We start from the raw sequence: 25887 nt of genomic DNA, 5'->3' as shown, positions 1-25887 counted from the left end.
ACGAGTAGAGGAACAGTACACTGTTTTTTACCTAATGAAATGTGATAGGATGGTCCCTTTAAATGACTCCATAAAAATGTGGTGTGGTAGAGTACTCTTTGTAAACTTTCCTGTTTTTTTTATAGATTCTTTTTCGTTTTTTTTTTCCTTCTTGGATCGGATACGTGGTGAAGGTATCGTTACCGAGATAATAATAACAAAAAATAGGACATTGATTTGACAGAAATGAAATTGTTGTAAAAAGCTAATTCACGGTTGAAAAAAAGAACGGAAGTTTGATATAAGTGAGTCAATGTATACCGGTGGTTAACCTTTAGTATCCGGAGAGAAGTATCTATAACGTTTTACCGTTCGAAATAAAGATTTCAGTAATGAAAATATACGATTTATCCAATATGCTGGCTAAAACTCAAATTTTACTATACGCTGTGTTGATACGCTTGGGCTTAGCGACTTCAGTGAAAATTCAGTCAAAATAGATTCCAATCAAACTTTATTTTTTTTTGTATGGAAAAGTAAAATAATTTCCACATGTCTTATTTTCTTTATCTGAGTGGAAAATAGGTTATTGAAAAGTACCACCGTGTGGGGTGACGACACTTTGGTTTAATGTTAATTCCTGGTCACAGATAGTAAGTAATCTTTATCCAAAGTGTGACCCTCAGAGAGTACAACCCAAGGGCAAAATGTCAATAGAAATTTGTATTTTCAATCCACGCAATTAACTAAGGAGACAGTATCAAATGAAAGACCTGTTACTTACTTCCATACTGTTTAATATTATCTTGCAGACATGACTGTGATTCCGTCTCCATTAATAATCTCAAATCCATCTTGGACTCTAAATCCATACCCTATAATTGCTGGGACAATCCGAGGTAAGTAGCACAACATTTTCAAATTCGTTCTTTTGTTATCTATTCCATGTTTATGGCAAGAAATGAAACTTGAACGCAATCGTGTTATCTCATGTAATGTAGAATGCTTGCACTGATTATAAAATATATAAATATATCAAAATATATATATATATATAAAACTCACGGATACTTTGATTTCATAGTCCCATTATAGAAGATACTAATTTTACTTTCATTTTCAACTTTCTGATTTCATAATTTCATTGAAAAAGTAGATATTGTTGCATTGTTTCAGAGAGTAAGACCACTTAATGGACCCCGACATTGGCTCATGATTAAGAAGGGGTAGGGCCGAATTTGACATGAAGAGCTTAAACTCCTGTGGTGTTGAAATTATCGCCTGTGGTGACAACACGCCAGCGTGAATTTCGTTGTTGCACAAATATTTGAGGGACATCCACCCTTTTCTCGCACCCTCCCACTGCCCTCATATTTCTGAGAGGACCATGCACTTAAAGAGAATCAGTATTGGCCCCAAGTATGCTAGAAAGTCAAATTATTGGTCACTGTTGATCAGAATTCAGCAGGCATGTCACAGCCATCCTCAAAGCATTGTGCCCGACTGAGAAATGTATAATTAAACCCTCGTAGATACCTGGATATTATATAAAGAGTCTCACACTCATTGAAAGTTCTTTTCCAAACTTCTAGTAACTTTTTGCCTACTCAACGATGCTGATGAAGTTTAAGGTGTTGTTAAACGTTATCAATGTAACAACAATACAACAAATGGAGCACATGTGATATCTCTATCAAAAAAATAAAGAAATATGGATTACATATCCCACAATGCATTGCTCTGTGATTTAATGTTGTAGACTTGCTCATGTCTTCATTTCGAATTAAAAAAAAATTAAATAATAGTCTTTCACAATCAGAACATTTTTTCTTATATACTTTATATGCCAGTTTGGGAAAAGTGCTCAGCTTAAACCATCAATATTCACTCTTTTGCTTGTCCTTAAAATATTTTAGTACAGTATGACACGAGTGATCTTGTTTTAACTTTTCGCTAATTCTTGATTTTTTTCAGGGACGTCTTTCACCAATTGTGCATTGACTATGACGACCACGAAGATTGTACCTTCTTAAATGATGATGGCGGTGTTCATAAACAATCTTTCTTTTTAATAACCTGCATTGCCTTCATCGTGCTCCAGTTTACAACAAAAGATACTTCGTAAAGCAGATTAGAATTTGTAAAACTTTTCTTTTCCATTTATATGTTTATAAGAGATATACGCGTATTATTTTTTACTGTCTAAAGACCGAGCCATTACGTCACGAGCCGTTGATATAATTTCGGCACAGGTATGCAAAATCTTGTATTTTTACAAAGACTTTGTCTGTCATAGAACATATGTCCAGTATTCAGGTTTACTACATGATCAATGATACAACTAGAAGTAGGCTAACGTTCAAAAAGTATACATGAACTTTCAAGTTTGGTCTTAAAGTTGACGAGAAATCGTCTTATAGTTTTCTAAAATAAAAGTGAAGGGTTTAGTTCGAAAGATGAGTAGGAGAGGGCGTACTCAGAAAAGAAATGAAAAGATAAGAGCTTCCCAGCTGTAATGTCATAGTGATATACGCAGATGAGAAAAGTAAACAAAGACATAATTAAATCGTCATGATATCTTATTGTTTTATTCAAACTACTCGAATTATTTATGTCCTCATTTCGTTCTTGAAAAGAAGGTCAATTTCATCATTCCATAGTCGTTATTTAATGAATGTAGGCTACCGTATATATATATTCGCTCACATATTGAAAGCAGAGATTCAATATAGCCTAAGCTGTCTTGAGAAACCTTCTGCACATGCGCAAAATACAGTCGTCAATCAATCTAACGACAACTCCCGTCTTAAAAAAAGGAAGAAGAGTGAACACTTGAATTGACATTTGTTTAATAAATATTTCATGTTCTTGATGCATGACAATATATCATTTGGTGGCTATGATTTATACTTGACAAGATCAAGTTAAGCAGAGCACTTAACGGAAACGATGAATTAAGAAATACGCCAGTGGCTTTCATATATCTATGAATGAATATATATATATATATATATATATTCAGTTGCAGAAATCCAAGTAAATATGATCAGGTTCTTACATTTACAATTCTTACTCCTCCTATATAATCACTGTGATATAGACTAAGACATTCAACCTCTTGCGCTCATATACAACGTGGCTTGGTGACAGATGTGTTGATTAACCAACTCCTTCCTTCCTTCCTTACTCCACTTTCTCCGATGAAATCCATATAACAACTTCATCAGCACTCATTTATCATGTCACCCTCTCAGCAACATCCCCTCACTGAGACATTCAAATGTTTAATTGGACGCTCATAAGTGACAGAGGAAAAATTGGAAGGTTAGAATTTCAGGAAAGTACTTATGCAAACTTTCCACCATTTTAGCATGCTAGCATTTTATGGCCAGTACCATTGAAGGCTTTAGGGGGTTTTTTTTGTATATGTCCTTTTTTATGTAAGTCTGACATGGCCGTCTTTGTTTATATAAATATATAACGAACATAATGTCTTGGTTTGATCGCTACAAGAGCTTCAACCCTTGAAAGGAATATTTAGTTCAATCAACCGTATATATGTATATAGTCGATTGTGATGCACACACACATGCAGTACTTTCAATGCCAGAACATGATGTACTCATTAAAGGCATTGAAGACTCGCCCCATTCCGTTGCTTGCAAGTGAAGTTTTTTTCTTGTCGCTACAAAATGCAGACAGTAATGAAGCGTGATACCTTGTTATCTTTTATCTGGACCTGAGATGTCCATCGCTGCTATGTACACTATGTTGTGAGTATTGACCGTAGCTGCATGTATTGACTGTACACTGGTGTCTAATAACCGACGGTAGCAAGTTATGTGTATTTTCTGGGATCGATGGTGGTGTCTAACACTTCTGTTACACCCCATGCGAGACTAGGTCAGATTAACGGCATCAGACGTTTCTTTGTGCGCGAGTCTTCACTCCCTTTAAGTTAAAATGAAGTCGTTGAAGACTCCAGTTTAAGTTACGAACTGCATGTGCAGCATGGTTGTATATGCGGACTATATAAGCCTACGATAAGCATGATCCGCGACAGCTCCCTGCAGGGGTCGGGCTGTTAGACTTGTTACTAACGATCCGACAACTGCTTCTGATGTGATCTAGTCAAGTCGTGAATGGTCGAGACAGGACGGGGAGGTGGGAGGGGGTAGCTGGATTAAAGGTATTCCTGACTTAACTGCTGGCAACTCCATCCTCTCAATATGTGTGTGAGCCTAAATTTGAACTAGAATTGGAATTTCTGTTATAAAGGTACGCACTAGAAACGAGGATAAGAGTATCAAGCACAGTGGATGCGTGCATGCTTCTTTGAGTTTTCCTGGTTGACACGAGCTGGCGGAAAGTTGCCCAATGGGGGGGGGGGGGGCGGGTGAGGGGGGAGGTTACTGCTAGTTCCTCTTATATCACCCGTTAATATCATCACTGACCGAAAGTTGCACGAAATGTTATAAAACAGTCTGTTTCTTGACAAGTCTATGTGACAGCAATTTATTACATACAAAGTATACGTTTACATCTTATTAATTAATTATTTACAATATTTTTTAAATGTTTTTCCTATGTTTATCTCCCTGGTTTTGTTGTTTATTATTTTGAAATGCACGTAGGCCAAATTCAAAGCAATGAAATTCTTTGAATGAGAGTATAGGTAACATTAATCTATGTTGCCCTGAGGTTATTTCTGTCTGGTAGGTCGATTACATTTGTATGTGTCATGTATTCATAGATATACGCTACATTTAACAAAAGAGCAAAAAAAAAAATCAAGGTGTAATGTGTCTTGGCAAATTCATTTAATTTTTGTAGGTGTTTGTAAGTTTTATGTGTTTCATATTTCATCATATAGTAAGATATGTCGGTGCTTAGTAAAATGCATCTCTGGATACTCAGGTACAAAAATAAAAATAGCATGAAAAAAAAAAATCATATCCTTATTGTCTTCTTGTGTATCAATTTATGTTCCCATTTCACATCTCTTCACCTCTTTGGGGAAAACTGAGGCATCAGTTAAATCTCCAACTATGCTAGAATGTTGAAATTATGGTCACTCGTATTCAAACGGAAGTTAAGGGATGATTTTAGGCGGGATGTATAATCTTGATATGTCATGAGTCCAAGATCATCCCAAAGAAAATTTCACAGCTAGTAATATTTCTATCATTTGTTCTGGTTTTCGACATATTTAGCCTTAAAAACAATGTTGAATCTCTGGAATGTTCCTTTAAGAATACCTTAATGATGACGTCGGCTCCTCATTACATGCCTAAATGTTAGGCCTTATGTTAATACATTGTTAATATTAGGCCTAATGTTAATCCACTGTTAATGTTAGACCTAACGTTCATCCAATGTTAACGTTAGGCCCAATGTTAATCCAATGTTTCAAAAATTCTAGTAACTCAACCCATACATGTTCATTTGACTTCATATGAATAACAGAGCACACTGGAATAAATTCAACACTATTTGTGATGTATACACTCTAAACGACTGTTATGGCTACCATTTAACTCTTAATTTCCGATAAGGTTTTGCGTTGCATCTGAGGAACTGACCGAAAGGTTTGTGTGTCCAGTCGTTTTAATTGATGGGAACCAAGTTTTGCAAAAATACAAAATAAACTGTTTACTGCCTACAACTTCACGAGAGTGCTCATATCCTCCTACACACCCCCCCCCCCCCTCCGTCTGACCTCTCCACCCAGGCTCCGACTTTCTTGTATTCCCTGGTAATCTTCGGCTTTATCAAATTATTGAGTGTAACTCAATATAAATGTTTTCTAGCCGAAAGAATCGAACTCGTGAAACTTATAAACTGTATTCGAAAAGCCTAAAGGAACACTGAGATATCAAACGTGATTCCTGTCGGTTTGGGCTCTCAAGCTCTGTGCCAAGTGGGACAGACTGCAGATTACTGTTATTTAATCGTCCTCGCTTGATCTGATCAACAGAGGCAGATTTTCCTATCGATCTGTTTTCGTCTGAGACTAAAATTTGAGAGAAGAAAAGAAGGGGGAGAAGAAGAAGAAGGAAAAAAGAGTAAATGATGCCATGCTATTCAAACTTTTCATGGTACATCGTACGGGATATCATAGTTTCATCGTCATCATAAATCGAGTCTATCAACTAATTTACATCCTGACAGTAAATTATTTATTTTGAGCAAATCGAAGATGGAAGGAAGTTACGCAATAACCATGTTGTTATTTAGCCTTCCAAGGAATTGATTATCGGTAAAGTATGCTCAGACGTCCGTCACTGTCGAATATAATTAATATTCAGCAGAAGCATTCAATGTTAGTGAAGCTGATGTTTAAATAACACTATAGTTACATCCGGCTCCTGGTTCGTACAAAATCCTCGATTCCAACAAGGTACCAGAACAAACCTGATAACTTCAAAGATAGGAAAATTATTGGAGACGTTTTGTTAAACGCATCAAAGAGCAATTTTGTTTGGAAGAGACTAGTTGCACAGGTCGTGTTGACGTCACGTGATGAATCAGATCTTGAACTGAAGCAGTCGGTTGACTAAGCGTCTGATTTCATCTTTCACAATTAAATAACTTTCAGATTAAATTTTACTAATTAAATACTTCTAGTGAACATCTGATTGAATAAGTGAAATTTCATTGGACGTTTTAGGAACATGATCGTCGATGTGGAGTTGTGTGTATTGAAGGGAGGGGTGGGGTTTGAGGGGGGGGGGTGGTAGGAGGGAAAGAGGAAAGAAAAGAAATTCAAATGTTACGTAGGATAATTATAAAATGAGACTTGGATAAGGGCATCATCTTGTCATTAATAATAAACTGATTACATTTGAACCCAAACTTGACCAAATTTGAATAATTATGTCAGATTAATCACACTGCATTATCATTGTGAATTGCGGTACGTCTCTAACAGTTTATTACTTTCACAAGACTGGCTGAATTCCAAAACTGTTCTGCTGCTATAACACTAAATTGTGACATCGAGTCTTAAGGATTAGGGTACATTAAGCTCGACACCTTAAAATGGCGACCATTGACATCAGATGAAAATCAATAAACAACCACTCATCGCTCCTAGTCCTGTTATCCTATTATTGGTGACATTGTGACCAACAAGAAACACAAAAGTAAAATCGACTCTTCACATCGATTCGACTTAAGATATGACCACAAAGCATTCTGTCTACAGATTTAACCTATAGCAACCGTGTCTTGTTATTCTGAGTAGATATAATGATGCTCGGTGTAGAACCAAAGTGAAAAAGTCATGGCGTAAATTCATTCACCGGGAAATAATCATGGAATAAGGCTACATTTTATGATAAATATATTCAAACGTGACAGATACCTCAGCAACCTTATAATATTTTAAAGTTCAACAGATTAAGCTTTCCCCAGGGCCTCTGTTTTTATCATTTGAAAGGAACATCCAGCGACGAACATCATTGTGAAGTTTTAGTGAAGAATTCTCGACTTTTCCTGAGTTTCAGGTAAATTACACACCAATGATTTAACAGATTTGTAGTGAGTACACACTGATACTCATATTCCTGTATACATGTACAGTTGGCATTCAAACTTCAAACGGACGGTTTTCTGCTGTTCTAGTCTAATATTTTCACCTTTTTAATAGTTCACGCGTTGACGCCAATATATTCAATGTCACTTTTGTTTCCATTGTACTACGCTGTAGTTAAGTTCTTATTCAATCATCAAGTTAGGGTCTACCAGGCAGAATTGTTGCCAGAAGACTTCTTTTGTAATTACTTTTAATTGTTAAGAATTCCAATCATGTAATATTGTTTTAATTATAAGTAACTGTGTACGAATAAATTACTCATTCATTTTGTTCATTTTTCCTTTCCTGTGTTTGAGCCTGACAACTCTATGTCTTGTGCCTCTCACTACCTCCACCTCTCTCTCCACCTCTTTCTCTCTCCACTTCTCTCTCTCTATGTTGAGTCTGTTCAATGGTTGGGTCTGGTGCGTCGCTACTGTTTAAGTATAAACAAACTTTGAAAAAAGCCGCGTGCATTCTAGTCATATTTGTACTTCTTAATTGGAAATCTATAGTTGAAATACTAGTGTGAGATGAAGTAGACCTACACGCATACCCGCGCTAAAAACATTGTACTCGGATCGAGCAATTTGTACTTACGTCAGAGGGTACTCATGTGAGTGTATAGGCTATACTCGTACTTTGACAGTAATTTGCAGTATAAAAAGAACTGTTCAGATAAAGCATGGGTATGAAACCCAAACAACTTGATCTACTTTGAACCCCAGTCCCCTAACATTGAGACTGTCGCCGTGCCATCATATGACGGTGTTACCAAGTCACCCAGGCAAGAACCTGGGCACGAAAACCAAACAACCGAACGACTGATGCGCTCTGAAACCAGTCCCCTTGCATCAAGACTGTGACAGAGTGATCATCGTCAGGTGTGTATCACGATTCCCCCCGAAAGGGAACAGATACTACACATGATCTTAGCAAAAAGGCCGAGAAGCGAAATATCCCGAGTCCCATAGAAAGGGAATAGATATCACACATTATGTCGGTTAAAGTATAAGTAAGGTATAGGCCTAATAATAAAGTAACATCGTATCGTGTTGGAAGGATTGGCCCATTATAAACATATAAGGATGGTCACCAACGAAATACCACGATTTTCGAAAATCTTTTAATCTGTGTCACAATACGAGTTTTTGAATTGTTTTTTTTTATCGAGGGCTGAGAAAGTAGGCTACTTGCAATACTGTATGTTAATATATAGTTAACATAAAACATTGTCTGTTAATATATTGTAATGTATGGTAATATAGTGTTAACTTTCATTGATATCAATAGTTATTCTTAAACTATAGGATTGTCACAGAGGTTCCGAAGTAGCATTTTAACATTCATAATTACCTATAAGCAACACCAGTCAGTTTAAATTTCAACAGTTGAACATATTCCATTTTGCTTCTAATAAATTAGCTTATACTTCGCCCAAATTGTACAATATGCAACGTCATGTAGTAATTAATGCTGAAGGCCTTAGGTATACGTGACCTATGCTCGATATTCCGATAACAAGATAGATCTTTCTATTTGAGTGGGAAGAGTTTGTGTTGTTCCTGGTAATTAGTGTTTGGTGAATAACCTAAACCTGTAGTTGTTTTGGTAGTTATACGTTGTACTGAATAGACTCAGGTAATTACCTTATAATTCGGCCGTGATTGGAATGATGAATGGAATTGTTCGTCCAGAACGGACGAGCCGTCTTGAAAGATTAGTTTCATTTAATTAAGAATGATTTAAAACCTATAGGCTAGTATTGTAAGAGGATTCGCGCAACAGGTTTACTCACTAGGTCTCTGGATGAGGATTGTGTGTCACACCTGATCTTTCGTTTTCGACTCAACTTCAGTAAACTAAACATTACTATTAATAAGCTACTTTAGTGATTTCTCTCTAAAAAAGAATGATTTGTTTTGTTTTGGGGGAGTGACAAATGTATCGAGGTGGAAAGGTGGAATAAATATTCCGGGAGCTTGAGAAGGACCGGGAAGCTTTGTATAGGGTGGGGGGGGGGGGAGGGAGAGGAGAAGACTCATGTGCTAGTTTATTAACCGGAAGTCCTCTCATTAACGTGACCTTTTACCCAATGAGGCCACCATTTTGACACATAAATAAGCTACTTCACATGTTCGGGTACCAAAAGCAAAAAACGATATTGTACATTAGGCCTATACACATATTAGGAATCTTGAGAGACGCACAAAAAAAAACACGTTACAATTGTACTTCCGTTGCTGTTTTGATGCCTTGGGTAATAAAGAGAGGATGAATTTTGAAAACGTGATGAGAATGGTAAAGGCATGAACATGATAAATCAAGCAGTATACACTTAAATTTCCTCTTTGGGTGAGTACGGTATACTGTTGTATGTATACATTTGTAATAGGAAATTTAAGGGGACTAGACATAATGTAATGGCGTCCAGTGGCGTAGGAAGGTACTTTTGAGTGGGGGGGGGGGGCTGAAGACTGACGGTCGGCCTGGGGGATGGGTCTAAGGGTCCCCCTCCCCTTTGGAATGTTTTGCATTTCCAGGTGGCCTCAGATGCATTTTGGTGCAATATAGCACACTTCAACACCCACTCCATTTTGTAAATAATTTTGCATTTTCACCTGGCCTTAGATGCAATTTGGTGCTCCTAATGAGATTTCTTTCTCATTTGGAAATGAAAAAGGGGTTTTCTGACTTGCGAAGCGGGGGGGGGGGGGCGGAATATTCTTCCGCCCCCTCATATTTTTCACTGGGGGGGGGGCTGGCGCCCCACAGCCCCCCGGTTCCTACGCCCTTGATGACGTCTATTTATATGATATTCACTTTGGGGTTCCAAACAAACAGCAATGATAACTTTTTGAGGAATATATATTTTTTATACAGGTTTCCGAAAATGACTGAGGTGAATCAGGACCACCAAGCCCTCCTGTATCACAGGGACCGCCTGCGGGACCTGAAGTCCGGCATCAACAAAGTGCTGGACATTGTGCATGGGGTACTTTGTGTGGAGAATTGTACAGATAATGAGGGCAATGCCACAAAACTATCCGACTACTATGAAAGCCTACAAAGAGTGGTAAGTGTATACATTAGTTAGGGAAACTCTACAAATCACCAGAAGTCTTTATCCGTTACGTTTAGGGGTTATCATATATCGCCCAGGCAACCAGACGTACCTGCCGGTGACTTACCTCTAGAAATGACATGGAGTTACAGAACGAACCGGTTTCTTACCCAAACAATCGGTTTCCTGACCAGAATACCTATACGCAGGCAACCGGTTACCTTCCCATGTGTAGTTTACGCGGTTATACTTGATTTAAAACTTCACCGGTTACACCGGTTACACCGTACAACACACACACTGGTTTCCTACTTTATAGATTACACAATTAACCGCATACCCACACCGCTACCATACTAGAAAACCGGTTCCCTATCTATAAGCAACTCTCAGGTTATAGCTTACAATATACAACCTGCTATGTAATGTATACAGCCTAGACACAGGCAGGTAGGTGCACCTACCGGCACTATCATCGTTGCCGATGCAGGAAACCAGTTACCTACCAAACCAAATCATATTACCGTCTAACCATGGAGGTAAAACCTCCATGGTCTAACCTATAGACAGCCCGGGTTGTCATTAAAATAACTCAATTACAACGAAACGACTTTAGCGTCTAATCCAGTTTAGCTTCAATCAGTAAATTTGTGTTGCATACAGATCCCAATGATTATTGCGTAATCCTTGCCACATTTGCAGAAACCCAAAATGCCTAATTGCCTTTGTATTTTATGTTAATTGTAAATACCTCACACATCGTCCCTTTTGTAGTTGAGATCGGTTTGGAATGTATGATATATATACCTGAGCAGTGTTAAGGTTTGAGATAAAGAAGACACAGTGTCGGTGAAAGTAAATGGTTAGGATTCGATATTTTACTTATCTTGTACTATAGTAAATAAACGAGAGTATACGGCCTATACCGTGTTGAGTGTTACACTTCGAGGACATTATGGGACACTCACATCCCAATCTCGTCATGGTTACACTATACCTATACATCCAAAGTAGATATTTACTGTTCACAGGCCTTGACTCGGAGCAGAAACAAGAAATTGACTCGAAATTTCTTCTGCAGTTATTGGTCACTCCCCGCATTATTTATACATCGGAATTGATTAAAAAAAGCTATTTTTGTTTCATAACCGTAGATATTTATATATCAATGCATAAATATGTGCACTTTCCACCGCACTCACTCTGTTGTGCCAATGTCATACATGAAGAGCTACTTCACTCAAAGAGTTGATTAAAACCAGTAATTAGCCATATTAGTTAATCCAATATGATGATACTGTGCACTTATTCTTCAATAGAGAAAGGTACATATGTCAATGGCACGTGCAATCGAAAGTTTACTTGCTAAATTTTGCCGTCACTGAGGAAGATTAACTGCTTTTAGGCCTGACAAGAGGTCCACAGCGCCCGGGCTTTGAGTAACTTGCAGGGGCACGGGGAAAATAAGATGGATAATGGTCTATTCTCATTTACAGGAACGAGAGTCTTGGGGAAGGTTAAAAGAAGAATTTATCGAGAAGACATCGGACGAAACGAATGACCCTCAAAATGACAAAACCGTTTCACAAATTTTGTTGGAGTTCGTCAAAGTTCTCGATGAGATCAAGGTTGGTTTGGAGGAGAGCCTAAAGGTGAGTCTCATGAGTGGTTTTCGGTGACTAAAACTCAAACATATGGGACGCCAATATGGTCACCATGTAACACATTTCGTCGGAAAGTAATGTCTAGTTTTAACAATATACATAGTCATAGCCATGTCCCATATACATATGAACATACATGCGTGCCTTTCCTTACTCTAACGATAATACTGATGCTATATATATTATACATATACACATATATTCCAATACATGTATTTTCTAAAGCGATACTCTTTACTTGTCAATTATTAATCATATCTTATTTCTTTGCCTTTGTCTCATAATATTTTCTTTTATAGTACACGTGCATTTCTTTATAATATGTATAGATGTAACGTTTTTCTGGGCATGACACTCTTGTTACTTATATCGACAGGTTCGAACAACCACAGATAATAAGATGCGAGCAGAACTTGCATCCATTCAAGGTAAGTTGTAGCAGACTGTTAGTTATTTCTCCATCATTGACTTTAACACTTTAATATACCAACGCACTAAATCATCAAACTAAGTTCTAACTATGTAGGAAGAAGCTGTAACCACTATTAATAGGTGACACGTTGGTCATCCATGAGTCCACGACGATCATTATTCCGAATGTAAAGTTTTAGATGGAATGTACGTGTTTGATCACTCGATCAGAATAAGTTCCTGCGTACACCAAAAGAGGGCTGGCTCCTCACGTCAATTTTTTAAAAGTAAATATACCAACAATAATCGCCCAGTTGTGATATGTTTTATTTATAAATGAATCATAATAATGTACTTTCATAATCAAGAAAAACCATAAAAGAAAATCTCATATCCTCATAAAAAGTGTGATACATTTTTACATAAAAACTAAACTATGTCAATTATCGCATTCATTCGACTGAGAGACATAACTTTGGGAGCTTTTCAGTCAATGTATATCGCAGGTATAAATAACATGACCAATGGGCCTGTACACATACCAGCATGGAAAGACTTACCCATTTGAAACTTGTGCGATGCACATTTCTTTCAGAATTTTAGAGACTATGTCATTTAGGAACATCCCACACCCCTGGATCAGCGAGCGCCTGATATAGTAAACACAGTTCATCGGAACTGAGTTGTTGGTTTCCGCTTTCGATTCAGTCATTAATGTTACAGTGATTCCTTTTTTTATTGATCAATAGAACAACTATACGAAGAGAGGCAAGAGAAGATGGAGCTGAAATGGGAACTTCAAGAGAATTCGGGAGAAGATGAATCAGGGAGACACTCTGCATCATTTCTACAGCAAAGACTAAAAGAAAAACAAGATACCATTGCAGAGTAAGTTCATCATCTTATTTTATCCTGTCCCGAAGGTAAAGAATCCATTTAGTGCAAACAATTTTCGACCAATTAATCTAGCAAGTATTGCTTTTAATAGTATGTAAAAGCTCCTTCTATATCGGCTAATGCAGAATGTTAAGCAATTTTGGGACAAGTGTCAGTTTTGCTTATAAGAAGGGTGTATCTTGTATTGATGCTGTACTTGTATTAATCATTTATAAATCATTTATATGTTGTCGATTAACACTAAAGGTGAGGACAATGCACAGCTTATATGAGTCTTTGCATTTCCACCTCATATAAATAAATTTCATGGACGTAAAGTTAATATTTGATCACTAACGCATAGACTACTCACTTACGCATAGACTCACTTACGCATATACTCCCCTCCCCTGCCCGTCCCACGTGCACACATATCAGATGTGTAGGGCTGCTATCTAGATTGCCATTATTCTCTTGCGTCTAGGTTATCCACATTATTATACATACTATACAACCTACATAGACGATATTAACGGGCTCAGTGAACGGTTGTAAACGTATCAAACGAGAACGAATTATGTACATCTCTGAGGTATATTTATATTGAGGGTGGGGAGGGAGACCTTTGATCTGGCATACATGCTAATGTCCTGAAGTGTATTGTATGGTTGACGGGCTAACCAATTCCACAAAATGCTGCAATATTCTTCAAATAAGAAGAAAGATACACGGTGCTTGTTATCCTGTAGGATTCTAGCCAGTTTGGTGAAATTGGTGGGTAAACTGATGGTGGGAAAATGATAAATCCAGCATTTCACACAAGAATTATGGGCGTGGTGGCCCTTGAGATGGTTGTGAGGGAGGGATTTACATATCAAGTGTTAGTTATTAATAAACATCTTAACTTTGAAAAACAATTCTGCCTATAATTAGATCACAACTTGAAAGTCTTTAATCAAAGTTTTACTATAAGAAATCTGTAAAAAAATTGTTATCATCCACGCTTGGATAATCTACACCGATCCTTAACAAGCCAGTGGCCACGTTGCTATGGAGTATAGACTGCCGTCGTTATTTCTTGTCTTTGATGAAAGGGGGTTGGATGGGGTGTGGGAATGGCGTAGGATGGGGGTGTGTGGGAATGGGGTAACTATACACGTCATTGTAAAAGGGCCATACTTTATCAATTGCACTTTACTATAAATATAGATGGGAGTACATAAAGTATTGCGGTGACACAGGTGCGTAGCCAAGGGGAGGGGCGAAGGGGGCGACCGCCCCCTCCTTGAGCATTTTTTTAAATTTTTTAAGATATCGCTAGTAATTTCAAAATAGAAAATGCTTAGATGCAACTTACAAGGGCCATTTCCAGCGATCTGGGAGGCATTTTCGGCCAACACATAGTGGCGCTACGCTTAGATAGTTTGCCTACAGGATTTGCCCCTCGCTTGGCAAATTCCTCGCTACGCGCCTGCGGTGACTAGTTTAAAAGTCCCTTGTCTCATTTGACATTGACTTGTTTCTCTGAACTTATCGATTAGGTTACAAAGGGGATCAGTACTTCAACTCTGGGAAAAGGAAAGGAACCGTATTCTTGAGACGTCAGCCAAACGGGAGCAGGAATTGGAGAAAGAGTTGGAGGAGTTAAAGAAAACTCACGAAGACATGAAGGAACGATTACTGACCAGGGTCAAGGTAAGTTACAGAAATGTTCCCTGAGATAAAATTATACATATATAGATGTGGAATTATGAAACCAATTAAATACTCCATTCCGGGTAATTCCATTTGTATTTGTATTGAAGGATGGAACATGTAAATTAAACCCTTTTTCACTTGTTAATTTAATTCTCAACAGGAAATTGAAGATAAATCTAAAATGGAGAAACTTAAAACTGACATAAATCAGAAGACATCAAAGGATGGTACGTATAAATTATTTTGTCAAATAGCACATACTGGTATATGCAAATTTGAATTACATTCACTTTTCGTACTTATTAGGCCTACTTTTAGAACAACTCTGTATCAGAGGTTGATGCATATTTCATCGAACATTAAACAAATGCACACGATGATCCCAGTTAAGTAAGGATAGAAAGTACATTTATATGAATAAAAAAACATGTTTCCTACACATGTATCCTTCACAAAGAAAAAAATTCCTATGGATATTTCCTATAAAATAATAATAATTGGATAATTGGCAATTTGTATTATATTATATAGAAATTATTGATAAATGAACAAGGAAAGCTGCATTGACGTGCCGCAGCTATATTTGTCACGTCCTTACTCTTCTGGAGCAAAATCGGCAAAATATTTCTGAGATTTATTGTTCATGTCGTATATTACTTCCAAATTAAGTTACTATCACAAATCACATCCGGTTTCCTCTTTAAACTAGATAATCAAAGACACGTGGAAGATTTGAAACGAAAACTTTACATGGCGGAAAGGGATTTGAAGAAAGCAACTAATGAACTTTTAGTACAGCAGAGACTTATAGTTGGATGCGTTAAAGGAGTCCGGACAGACTTCAGGTGGGTTATAATTATGTATACCTTACTGCATGTACTACCTGTTAACGCCAATGATATTTCTTTCCAGAGCAGGCCTATATACACAAAATGGCATCTAAATATATGAATATTATATAGCTTTTTACTTCTCAGACGTAAAGTAGGCCTACAGCTAAATACATACCCCACACAAATTTATTTTATGTTCGATTTTAAAGCTAGGGCTTCAAGTGGCTACAAAAGTAAGCATTATGAGTTCTTAAGAAAGAAGTCCCAAACGCCCCCCCCCCCATGCAAGGGCGGATCCAGGATTTTAAAAAGGAAGGGTTGTGGCCCTGTGGTTGTTGAAGCCGGTTCCGATGTAGGGGTCTTGTGGTTCTCCTCCATAAACTTATTGAAGTGTTTGACATGAAATGGTGCATTTCTGAGGTACATTTATATTGAGGGTGGGGGAGGGAGACCTTTGATCCACACATGCTAACGTCCTGAAGTGTATTGTATGATTTCGTTGACGGGCTAACCAATTTCACAAATTGCTGCAATATTCTTCAAATAAGAAGAAAGAAACACGGTACTTGTATTCCTGTAGAATTCTAGCCAGTTTGGTGAAATTGGTGGGTAAACTGGTGGTGGGAAAATGATAAATCCAGCATTTCACACCGACGGTAACTGCATACAATGTGAATAACAATACTGCTACGTGTACATAGTACGGTAGGCAATCTAGGTTTGGTTAAATCACCATACGTGGTAAACCAAATACCAGAAGTAGTTTATAGTGAAATAGCTGAAAGTCATACATACCTACCCTCACTTACTATCTACAGTGTCATAGTTGAAAGAAGGCAAGACGGTGAATTCCGCGAGGAAGATATAACAAAGATGAACACGATATTAGATGCAATATACCGTGGGGCTGTAGAGGGCCGATTGGAGATCACCAAAGCAGACCTGCCTTTACATTATATCGCTTTAAGTGAGGTAGGAGAATACGCCAACTGGTGAATGGTTGTCTCATAGTTCAAAGGGTTCTAAGGACATATTAGTGGACATGTATGGAGTTTATACGTTGGGTATGGTATGGTGTCATATGGTTTTGGTATGGTATGACATGGTGTCGTGGTATGCTAGTGACGTGGTATGGTATGATTTTTTTATGGTATGATATGGTATGTTATGGTGTGGTATGTTATGATATGGTGTCATATGGTATGGTATGACATATTATGGTGTCGTGGTATGGTATGACGTAATATGGTATGCCATGGTATGGTATGGCATGTTATGGTGTTGTTTGGTATGGCATGACGTGATATGGTATGGTTTGTTATGGTATGACATGGTATGGTATGCAAAGTGTCTCTCGGTACGCTTCGGTATTCTTACTATATTATTTAGCAGACATTTTCCTCCCCTTTAAATCGCAAATTATTTTCTACATAGACATGAAACTATGGTGCAACTGACACAGTATGGTTTCATACAACATGGAAACATGTCAATTGTAAGCACTATATATATGCGTCGTACGTTAGACACGACGAGAAAAAAGTACCAACATTGATGTGCTGAATCACGTTGAATTGAGCCTGCCGACCAGACATGCAACATAACCAAAATATTGTTGAAAATAATAGACGGACATACAGCGTAGAGAGAATTTCCAGATGTCATGTCACACTCCTAAAGTGAGTAGCATATTTGAAGTAGTGTTCATAAATGAATAAGAACGTCGTGAATACTCAATGACAATAAAACCGTTTGCATAATACAGGTGTGGTGTGTAAATCAAGTTGCATCATATTTTGTGTCTTACATTCAAAGTTCGACAACGTTATGTCTGTGCTATAGTATATACAAGGCATGAAAATAGACTACTAAATCTTATAAATGCATGGTCCGTGGTGGTGGAGGGGTGGCATATCGTTAGCATAACAATGTAAGGAGATTCAATCATTATTTATTTTCGTGAGAAATTTAAGTCACAGATTTCAATTAAGGTTAACAATCAAACTGATACTTGTGTTATGTCTTATATTCTTCTTTTGCAGGATCTCGACGGACATCCAGGAAATAAAAAACTGTCCAACAACATCGGGTAAATTTTTAAGACTTTAATACTGCCAAATTGGGGTTGGGGTGGGGAAGGGTTTGGGAATGACTCCCATCTCCGTGGTAAGTCGGGGAAAATGTTTTCTTAGTGGACTTCTTACATTCAGTCGGGGAAGAATTTGATGACGATAACGCCTTTCATAAAGTTTCACGCATAGGCTACCTAACACCAGGGGGAAGTTCCATCCATATCATTAAAGTACTGTGCACGCAACAGATTCAGTTTCTTCGTCGTAGGCAATGTGGTATGAGTATAACAGCATGAGTTCGAGCAATAGAATTTGCTTTGGCATGAGTACAAGTATAACGCTTTTTTTAGTAACATAATTAAGTACATAATTCTAGCCAATAGTAGGCTATCTATGATAGTCTTGAGTCCATGAGGGACGAGCGCTCTGAATACAGGCAACTATGCTTAAGTACGAGTACGGACTAGGTCTGGTCGTTTGTGATGTATTAATTTTATGATTTTTAATATTTAATTTTCCAATGATCTTATTTGCATGTATTTAATTTCAGTCTACGTCAACAAGTAGACAGACATATCACTTCAATATCGAACGACGTCTCAGTGGTGAACAGCAAAGTTAAGTCACCTATACCCCTCCGTAGAAATGAAGTCACCATTTCCAGTCCGAAATCGACCAAGAAAACTACGAAAAGAAAAACTACAAGACACGCTGGCAAGAGAGAAAATAATGAAGAGATTAAAGAAATTCAAAAAGGTTAGCATAACACGACAGCGTATTGAAAGTAATTACGAAGTATACTGTTCCCCAAACATTAACAGGCTAAATGTTTACATCATGCATGGATGTATTGGCCTATCACCATACCGTCTCGAAACTGGTACGGAATTAATAGTGTAAATCAAACTACTGATGATATTAAATTGTGAGGACTGCAAAGATTATTTAACGAATTACAGAAATCCTCAAGTTCCTGAAAATGAGATATTCCTTAAAAAGACCGGAAGTAGACTAGCTGTATGGAGCTTAATGTGTATAGTCAGGTGGCTTAGCAACAATTTTTAGGCTTAACGTTACAGGCTGGACAAAAGTACCAAATTTGGCATGGAGTTTCTTTTCGACCTATCTATTGATTTTATCCGTGGAACCCACTTGTTCGGCTCCGATTTTCCAAGATGGCGGCCAAAATCCAAGATGGCCGCCAGAAAAAAAGGAAATGTCATATATCTGGCTGTAAATATCGGAGATGAACAAATGAGGGGTCATTCAGATGTTTCCGGGGTCACTGAAACAGATGATGGCCATGGCATGTTGCTCGAGTAATCCACTTCCAAGATGGCGACCAAAATCCAAGATGGCCGCCAGAAAAAGGAAATGTCATATATCTGGCTGTAAACATCGGAGATGAACAAATGAGTGGTCAATAAAGGTGTTTCCGGGGTCACTGAAACAGATGATGGCCATGGCATGTTGCTTGGGTAACCCACTTCCAAGATGGCGGCCAGAATCCAAGATGGCCACCTGGGAAAAAAAGGAAATTTCATATATATTCATTCCTCAGACCCATGTGCCCTTCCTTTACTGATTGGGACCATCAAACCTTCCGTCCTCAAACGTGTAAATGAAACCAGGCTAGCACCCTGACTATATGTTTTGGCTGGTAGTCTTATTGTGTCACTTTGGCTCAGGAAGCCACTTAGGACTTATTGGGGAACTTTGAGGTGTGATCGACCGTGGATAGACACTGTCGCAAAGCCCGTTATTATATGGGACTAACGAGTGTCATGTAAGACTGATTACATTGAGTCAACTATATAATAGGGTAACTTCGGGGAAAACCGACCAAATGTGAATACCGACTCATTGGAAGATTTTGTACGATTGTGCACCCTTCATAAACACAACGTCAATTCTGCTAACTTGACTTGATCAAGTTTGTTAAAGTTCGTGATTTGCCATGTGCACTGGTCTCCTTGGACCAGGAGAAGACCTTTGACATGGTAGAACACGACTTTCTGTTCAGAACCTTAGAGTCCTTTGGATTGAACTCAGTGTTTATTCGTTGGGTCATGTTACTAAATAAGGACGTCACGAACATGGTCACTGTTAACGGATTAACTTCTGGTCCCTTCCCGGTTCGAAGGTTCGAGTCCATCGGTGTTGTCCCCTCTCCCCGTTGTTGTATGTTCTCTTCAGCAAAACGCTTAGTACCTCGCTGGACAGATGCTTAGGTTATCGACCCTTCAATGTACGGGGTGGGGCTAGAGTTACAAGCGTGCAATATGCCGATGACGTCACTTGTATTTTGTCAGACCTCGCCTCCTTCAAGCCTTTATTGAAGGTTTTGGCCACCTTCCAAGAGGCTACTGGTGCCAGACTTAGCAAGTCCAAGACCAAAGGGCTGCGTTTAGGAGGTTGGCGCGGCCAATCCCTCTCGTTCGATGCTACTTGGTCAGATGTCATGATCAGGGTAAATGGCATCTGGCTAGGTTATGGTGCCCCCGAGGCCACCACTTGGGCCGAGAAGGCTGATCAGGTGGAGGCAAGGCTCGACACATTCAGTCGGAGGTGGCTCTCCCTCCCTGGAAAGGTTACAGTTGTTAATCGTTTTATTGTTCCTCTTCTTTGGTATCCTGGTACGGTGATCGCTGCACCGGATCATGCTTTAGTGAGATTGGAGAGGATCATTTTTGATTTCATTTGGGGAAAGCGCAAACCAAACCTTGTCAAAAGGATCGTTCTGTAAAAGACCCCCTTGACCGGTTGGCTCCGGTCCACCTACCATCTAAACTGCGCCTTTTCCTTTGAAAGGTGTGTTCGTTGCGTTTGAGAATCCTTCGTTTCCCTTTGCCTTTCTTGTTAGGTTCTGGTGTGGGTTTCTTTTTGGCCACCACTGGCCTGGATCCTTTTCCAATAACCGGCCAAATGCGACACGCCCCTCGGGGGATGTATACTCAGATTGGTGACTCACTTCATAGAATCAAAGAGGAGGGCGGGCCAGATGTTCTGCTGAACGTGGCCCCCTTTGTGTTATGTTCAATGCCCGCGCCTGTGTGCCCGTCGGGTTGCCAAATCGCCATCACTCCAGATGTGTGCCGGTCTGTGTGTTGTAAGTCACTAGATAGCCGTCTCCAGGACTTGGCATGGAGGATTGCACATGGAGTCCTCATCACTAACCATTTTCGCCTAGTCAGGTGGCGATTAGGTGATGGGATTTGTCAACATGTGGGCTGTGAGGCCATCGAGACTATGCAACACCTTTTGCTGGAGTGTCCCTTTGTCCGGTTGGTGTGGGAATGATGGTTTCACGCCTTCGTTATTGGTGTTATTGGTTGCACACTGTGGGCCATTAGTAGTGATTTTGTATTGTATGGTTTGTTGCCCTCTGTGTGCCCAAGATAGGTTAGGGATTTGCTGTTGTTGTTTGCCGCTATCATCAGGAGACACATCTGGAACAGCAGTTGCCGCCTAGTTTTGATGGGGACGTCTGGAGGGCCGAGGCTGTCGTCTCCCTCATGCAAAGTGACATAGGTTGCGCATGGAGGCCGACCACGCACGGCTTCCCGACACTGAATTTCGTAGACGCTGGCGCAAGCCTGTCGTCTACTATCGGGACGGCGTTCCCCGGATGAAATTTGGAGTGAGTTAGTTGTTAGGTGTGGGGGTTTGTGTAGTCGTTACATAATATATGGGTTGGGGGGGGGGTTCACTCATTGTGGTTTGCAGTTTGCTTTTTGGGGCTGGTTTGTAGTGATTTATTGTATTGGTTCTGTTGGCCTTTGGGTCCGTGTCCTTTTCACGTCACGTTAAACGCTACGTTATATACATGTGTGGGTTAGTGGGAGATTTCTGTTTGGGGGTTTCAGTTGGGTTTTTGGTGGTTGTTATACAGACTGGGATTGTTTTTGGTTCTGTTGACCTTTGGTCTGTGTCCGTTTTCTTTGCACGTAAAAAGCACACATGCAAATGCAGCAAGGCAAATCTGCCTTGCACATCTCTTTGTCGATGCAATGTTCATCCAAATAGTGTACATCGACTGTGAACTGTCTGGTAAAGAAACATCGTATTGAAACATTGTACACAGAATTCTCGAATACTTTCAGTATGTACTTAAAGGTCAGTGGAAGTGTTAACTTACATTTTTGAAGGTCACTTTAAGTGCAGCGGATTGATTTGAAACTTACATAGATGAAAAGAGTGTATTTCATAACCCCAAATATCAAAGTTTGAGTTTCAAACTCATTTCGTTTTTGTGTTACCTAAATATCCGGGTCCGTTGACGTCAAGAGGGAAACGAAATGTATGTCGCTATTGAGTTTACACAGTACTTGCTGATTTTTCGTTCTTCCATAGATGAAAAGTTCAAGTTAATGTTTACTTCAAATTCAATGAATGCCTGCATCTACATATTGTTCAAAATTCTGTAACGTTTCATTCAAATCAGATTCGCCATTCTTGAAATTGTAAATTATGCATTATCTAATTGCTTCCCCCGTTGACGTCACAAAAATATTACGTAATAGTAAATTTGTCTAATTTTCACACTGCATCGACTAAAAGTCTGTCTGGTGGTTGGATTTTCAATACTAATCAGAAGGAATCAGAATCTTCAAAGTCAAGTCTACACTTCCACTGACATTTAACAGTGACAACAAGTGTATTTTCTGTTATATTGGCCGCTATCTTGGTAATAGGTGACCCAAGCAACATGTCATGACCATCATATGTTTCAGTGACCCCGGAAACACCTGAATTGACCCCTCATTTGTTCATTTCTGATTTCAACAGCCAGATATATGACATTTTCTTTTTTCTGGCGGCCATCTTGGATTTTGGCCGCCATCTTGAAAAATCGGAACCGATTAAGTGGGTTCCACGGATAAAAGTGATAGATAGGTCGAAAAGAAACTCCATGCAAAATTTGGTGCTTTTGTCCGGCCGGTAACGTTAAAGTTGCTAAGCCACCTGACTAGTACTATTCTAACTGTCTTGGCATGGCCTGCCCCGTCCCCTCTCCCTCTCCAATGCTATATGATATTGGGGTATTATCACAAACACTTCTCTTTATTTCCAATTATTGTATTCCTTCATCTGTAGAAAATCCTAAACTTGTTAATCAGCTGAACGGTGAACTGGACATTGAAAGCGCCCTCAGATGTTTTCCTGAAATGGATGAAATGGAGGTGAGCGATAGTTTTTTTGTGTTTTTTAACTGTCACGTCATTGTCACATCCTATACCATGTACAGTTGGTGTTTACCTCACTCAGTATCTGTCTACTATACATATACGCCGATCTACACTAGCCTAAGAACAGGTATCATTACTTGGATGGCGCCCCGAATCACCCTCTCTAAGATCACTATGTAGATATGTATTTTAGATCCTCCTGCAAGCAGATACTCGCGAAGAAGCCTCATTGGCTTATCAAAGCCGCAAGCTGACCGAAGTCAGTCTCTTAGATTCATATTTAACGTCCATGAATATGAATTGTCAACAACTCTGTAACTGGACGACATACATTAATCTTGGGAGTGACTCGAAATGGGGACCACCTTATCCGCCTCCTTCCGGATCTACCCATTCCTCTAAGACATTTAGTCACGTGGTAACATTATATTTAAGTTGGTATGAGGAATTCGTGATACCACGAGAGGATGTGCATAGCATCTGGTATACTAGGAACAAAGCAAAGATCTGTTAAATTATCTTACTTCTGGTCCCGCTGCCCCATTGCTATAACTATGTATAAGAAATGGAGCATACTTCATTGCGATTTAATGGGAGAAATACACCAAACGAAACGAACGAAATCACAATGCAAAGTTACGCAGCAATGGAGACAAAGACAAAGAGGCTCCTCAAGATAATAAGAAGATACATTACGTCGATACATTACCATTTCCATCTCTTTCCAGATTCGAGAACACTTGGAACATTACAGACGTTACGACACAAATGGTGATTGTTCTCTTGATTATAGTGAGATGGTACGGGCTGTGCAATCAACAGTAGGAGATTATTATACAGCCAAGCAAATTAAGGTAATTCTCACTGTAATGTCTGTCAGATATGTTACTATTTATTATTATTATTTTTATTTAAGTATAGGTTGAAGTTGGACGATAAAGAGAACCCCTATACTGGTAGACCAACGTTCAGTAAATATGTTTAAGTACTGTGGAACCTTTTGTGGACCAAGGCCTCCCCCTCCCCTACCCCTTTAAGAATCGCGGACCCTGTTCTACATTCAAAGCAAATAGTTTTACTTGGAAATTGAAACATCTTGGTATGAAAACTTGTTTTGTAAATTCGCTGTTTTTCTCTCAATATTTCAAATTAATTACAATAGCGTATGACACAAAATCAAACGATAAACACATTATTTCAGCAACAATATATAACAGTAATGAAAGCCGACAAATGGTCTAATCAAGAATTTACACCGTCAGCAAAATGTAACAATTAGGAAGCTAATATAGTTATTTTTTCATCCTTTATTTTCATGATCTTTACAGTGAGAGATACATGATATAAGAGAGTTCTTCCACTGTAAATCGTATCAGAAATGTCTGGAGTTTTCAAACTTGGAAAATATCAAAACTGATTTTGTTTTTGTTTCATGTAGGATGCGATGATGGAAATAGATGAAGATGGGGATGATACCATCGACTTCTATGAATACCTGACAATCTCATCCAAATTACTTCAGAGATCTGGCAAAGCGGATATCTTTAGAAGTAACGTTGTGAAACACGCCAACACCTCAGTTTCGAGAATGTGTTTGCTTCAATAACAAAGGATATTTTTTGTTGTACATAAATGTGTAAACGAGGACAACAGGGCAAATTTCAACCTCTTGTTAAAGAAAGTTTTATTATGCATGAAATTTATATTTATATATGATACCATAGGCTACTTAGCTAGATATTGCATATCTATTTTTATGTCATGTGGCAATTGCATGGCAAAAGTAATTGACAGAAGAAATAGTTAAGCCAGATCTTTTTGACCAATGAAAAAACAGGGTTTCTTTAAAAGTCATGGTGTAGGGCGGTGATTGAATATTCAGTAGTCAAGGTACCTACTTAAACATTTCGATGACAAAGAATATACAATTTATAGTATTTTCTGCTTGTGCCTGCAAACGAACTTAACACCAAGTGTGATAGTGTGGTGGTGGATAGGGGGATGGAACCAATTGTGTGGGTGTCGTTTTGTGTGGGAGGTGGCGCATGTGCACTCTTTAAAGTCACTCTTTATTACGAGGGTCAAAAAGAAACAAAAATATGAGGCAATGTTAAAATACCATAGTATACTTCCAACCACATGTCACTTGGCTTAGTGCTAACAGCTGGTTCGGTGGATCGATGACTATTGATTTGCATGATAATTCATCTTGTATGTTTTCCAAGCTACAATGTTACATCTACCATATTTAATGGTATCGATGCCTTGGCAAAGTAAAGGATTCGAAACTATCGGACACCGTATCAGCCATCAGTGTCTACCCCCCCCCCCCCCACAAAAAGGCTAAAAGGACAAAATGTGTTCCCATTTGGTGACAATTGTCCAGCCCTCTAACTGCCACCCTCATAACATTTTTATTTATCAATTAAACATTTTAATTGTCTATTTTTTTATTATCCAGAATCAGTATCTTGTAAACGACAAGCCTGGGGGCTATTTCGAAAGTAACAACACTCAAATAACAC

The 25887-nt window shown here is 38.7% G+C and overlaps 2 protein-coding genes and 1 pseudogene across 7 annotated transcripts in view; 2 read left to right on the top strand and 1 right to left on the bottom strand.

The window, feature by feature from the left end:
* Positions 1-4534, top strand: part of LOC139975178 (ADP-ribosyl cyclase/cyclic ADP-ribose hydrolase-like) — a 54494-nt gene extending 49960 nt beyond the window's left edge. For all 4 annotated transcript variants that reach the window (XM_071982858.1, XM_071982859.1, XM_071982860.1 and 1 more), the window contains exons 7-8: positions 792-878; positions 1954-4534. In XM_071982858.1, coding sequence (XP_071838959.1) covers positions 792-878; positions 1954-2104 — 238 coding nt within the window. In that variant the 3' untranslated portion in view covers positions 2105-4534. The remainder of the gene's footprint in view (positions 1-791; positions 879-1953) is intronic.
* Positions 4535-7213: 2679 nt separating this feature from the next.
* Positions 7214-25695, top strand: LOC139975157 (uncharacterized). 3 transcript variants are annotated; one of them, XM_071982812.1, is made up of 14 exons: positions 7214-7487; positions 10439-10631; positions 12116-12271; positions 12660-12711; positions 13444-13582; positions 15112-15265; positions 15429-15495; positions 15978-16113; positions 16920-17073; positions 18144-18190; positions 18724-18929; positions 23271-23356; positions 24091-24216; positions 24801-25695. In XM_071982812.1, exons 2-14 carry the CDS (start codon positions 10449-10451, stop codon positions 24966-24968), a joined length of 1674 nt encoding a protein of 557 aa, XP_071838913.1. In that variant the 5' UTR covers positions 7214-7487; positions 10439-10448; the 3' UTR covers positions 24969-25695. The 3 variants fall into 3 exon arrangements, with proteins under 3 accessions (XP_071838913.1, XP_071838915.1, XP_071838914.1); XM_071982814.1 differs by lacking the exons at positions 7214-7487; positions 10439-10631 and adding an exon at positions 11458-11481; XM_071982813.1 differs by lacking the exons at positions 7214-7487; positions 10439-10631 and adding an exon at positions 11544-11604.
* On the bottom strand, positions 8297-8511 carry LOC139975484 (U2 spliceosomal RNA; annotated as a pseudogene).
* Positions 25696-25887: the final 192 nt, after the last annotated feature.

Source organism: Apostichopus japonicus, chromosome 10, assembly GCF_037975245.1.
Source record: "Apostichopus japonicus isolate 1M-3 chromosome 10, ASM3797524v1, whole genome shotgun sequence".
Classification (NCBI taxonomy): Eukaryota; Metazoa; Echinodermata; class Holothuroidea; order Aspidochirotida; family Stichopodidae; genus Apostichopus; species Apostichopus japonicus.
Note: the sequence above shows the minus strand (reverse complement) of the source record. Positions and strands in the feature narration are given on the sequence as shown.

Coding starts and splice junctions, on each gene's coding strand:
- LOC139975157 (XM_071982812.1), top strand. CDS start 10,449: ATGACTGAGGTGAATCAGGACCACCAAGCCCTCCTGTATCACAGGGAC. Junction 15,496..15,977: donor TCAGAAGACATCAAAGGATG/GTACGTATAAAT, acceptor TCTTTAAACTAG/ATAATCAAAGACACGTGGAA. Junction 23,357..24,090: donor CTGAAATGGATGAAATGGAG/GTGAGCGATAGT, acceptor ATCTCTTTCCAG/ATTCGAGAACACTTGGAACA.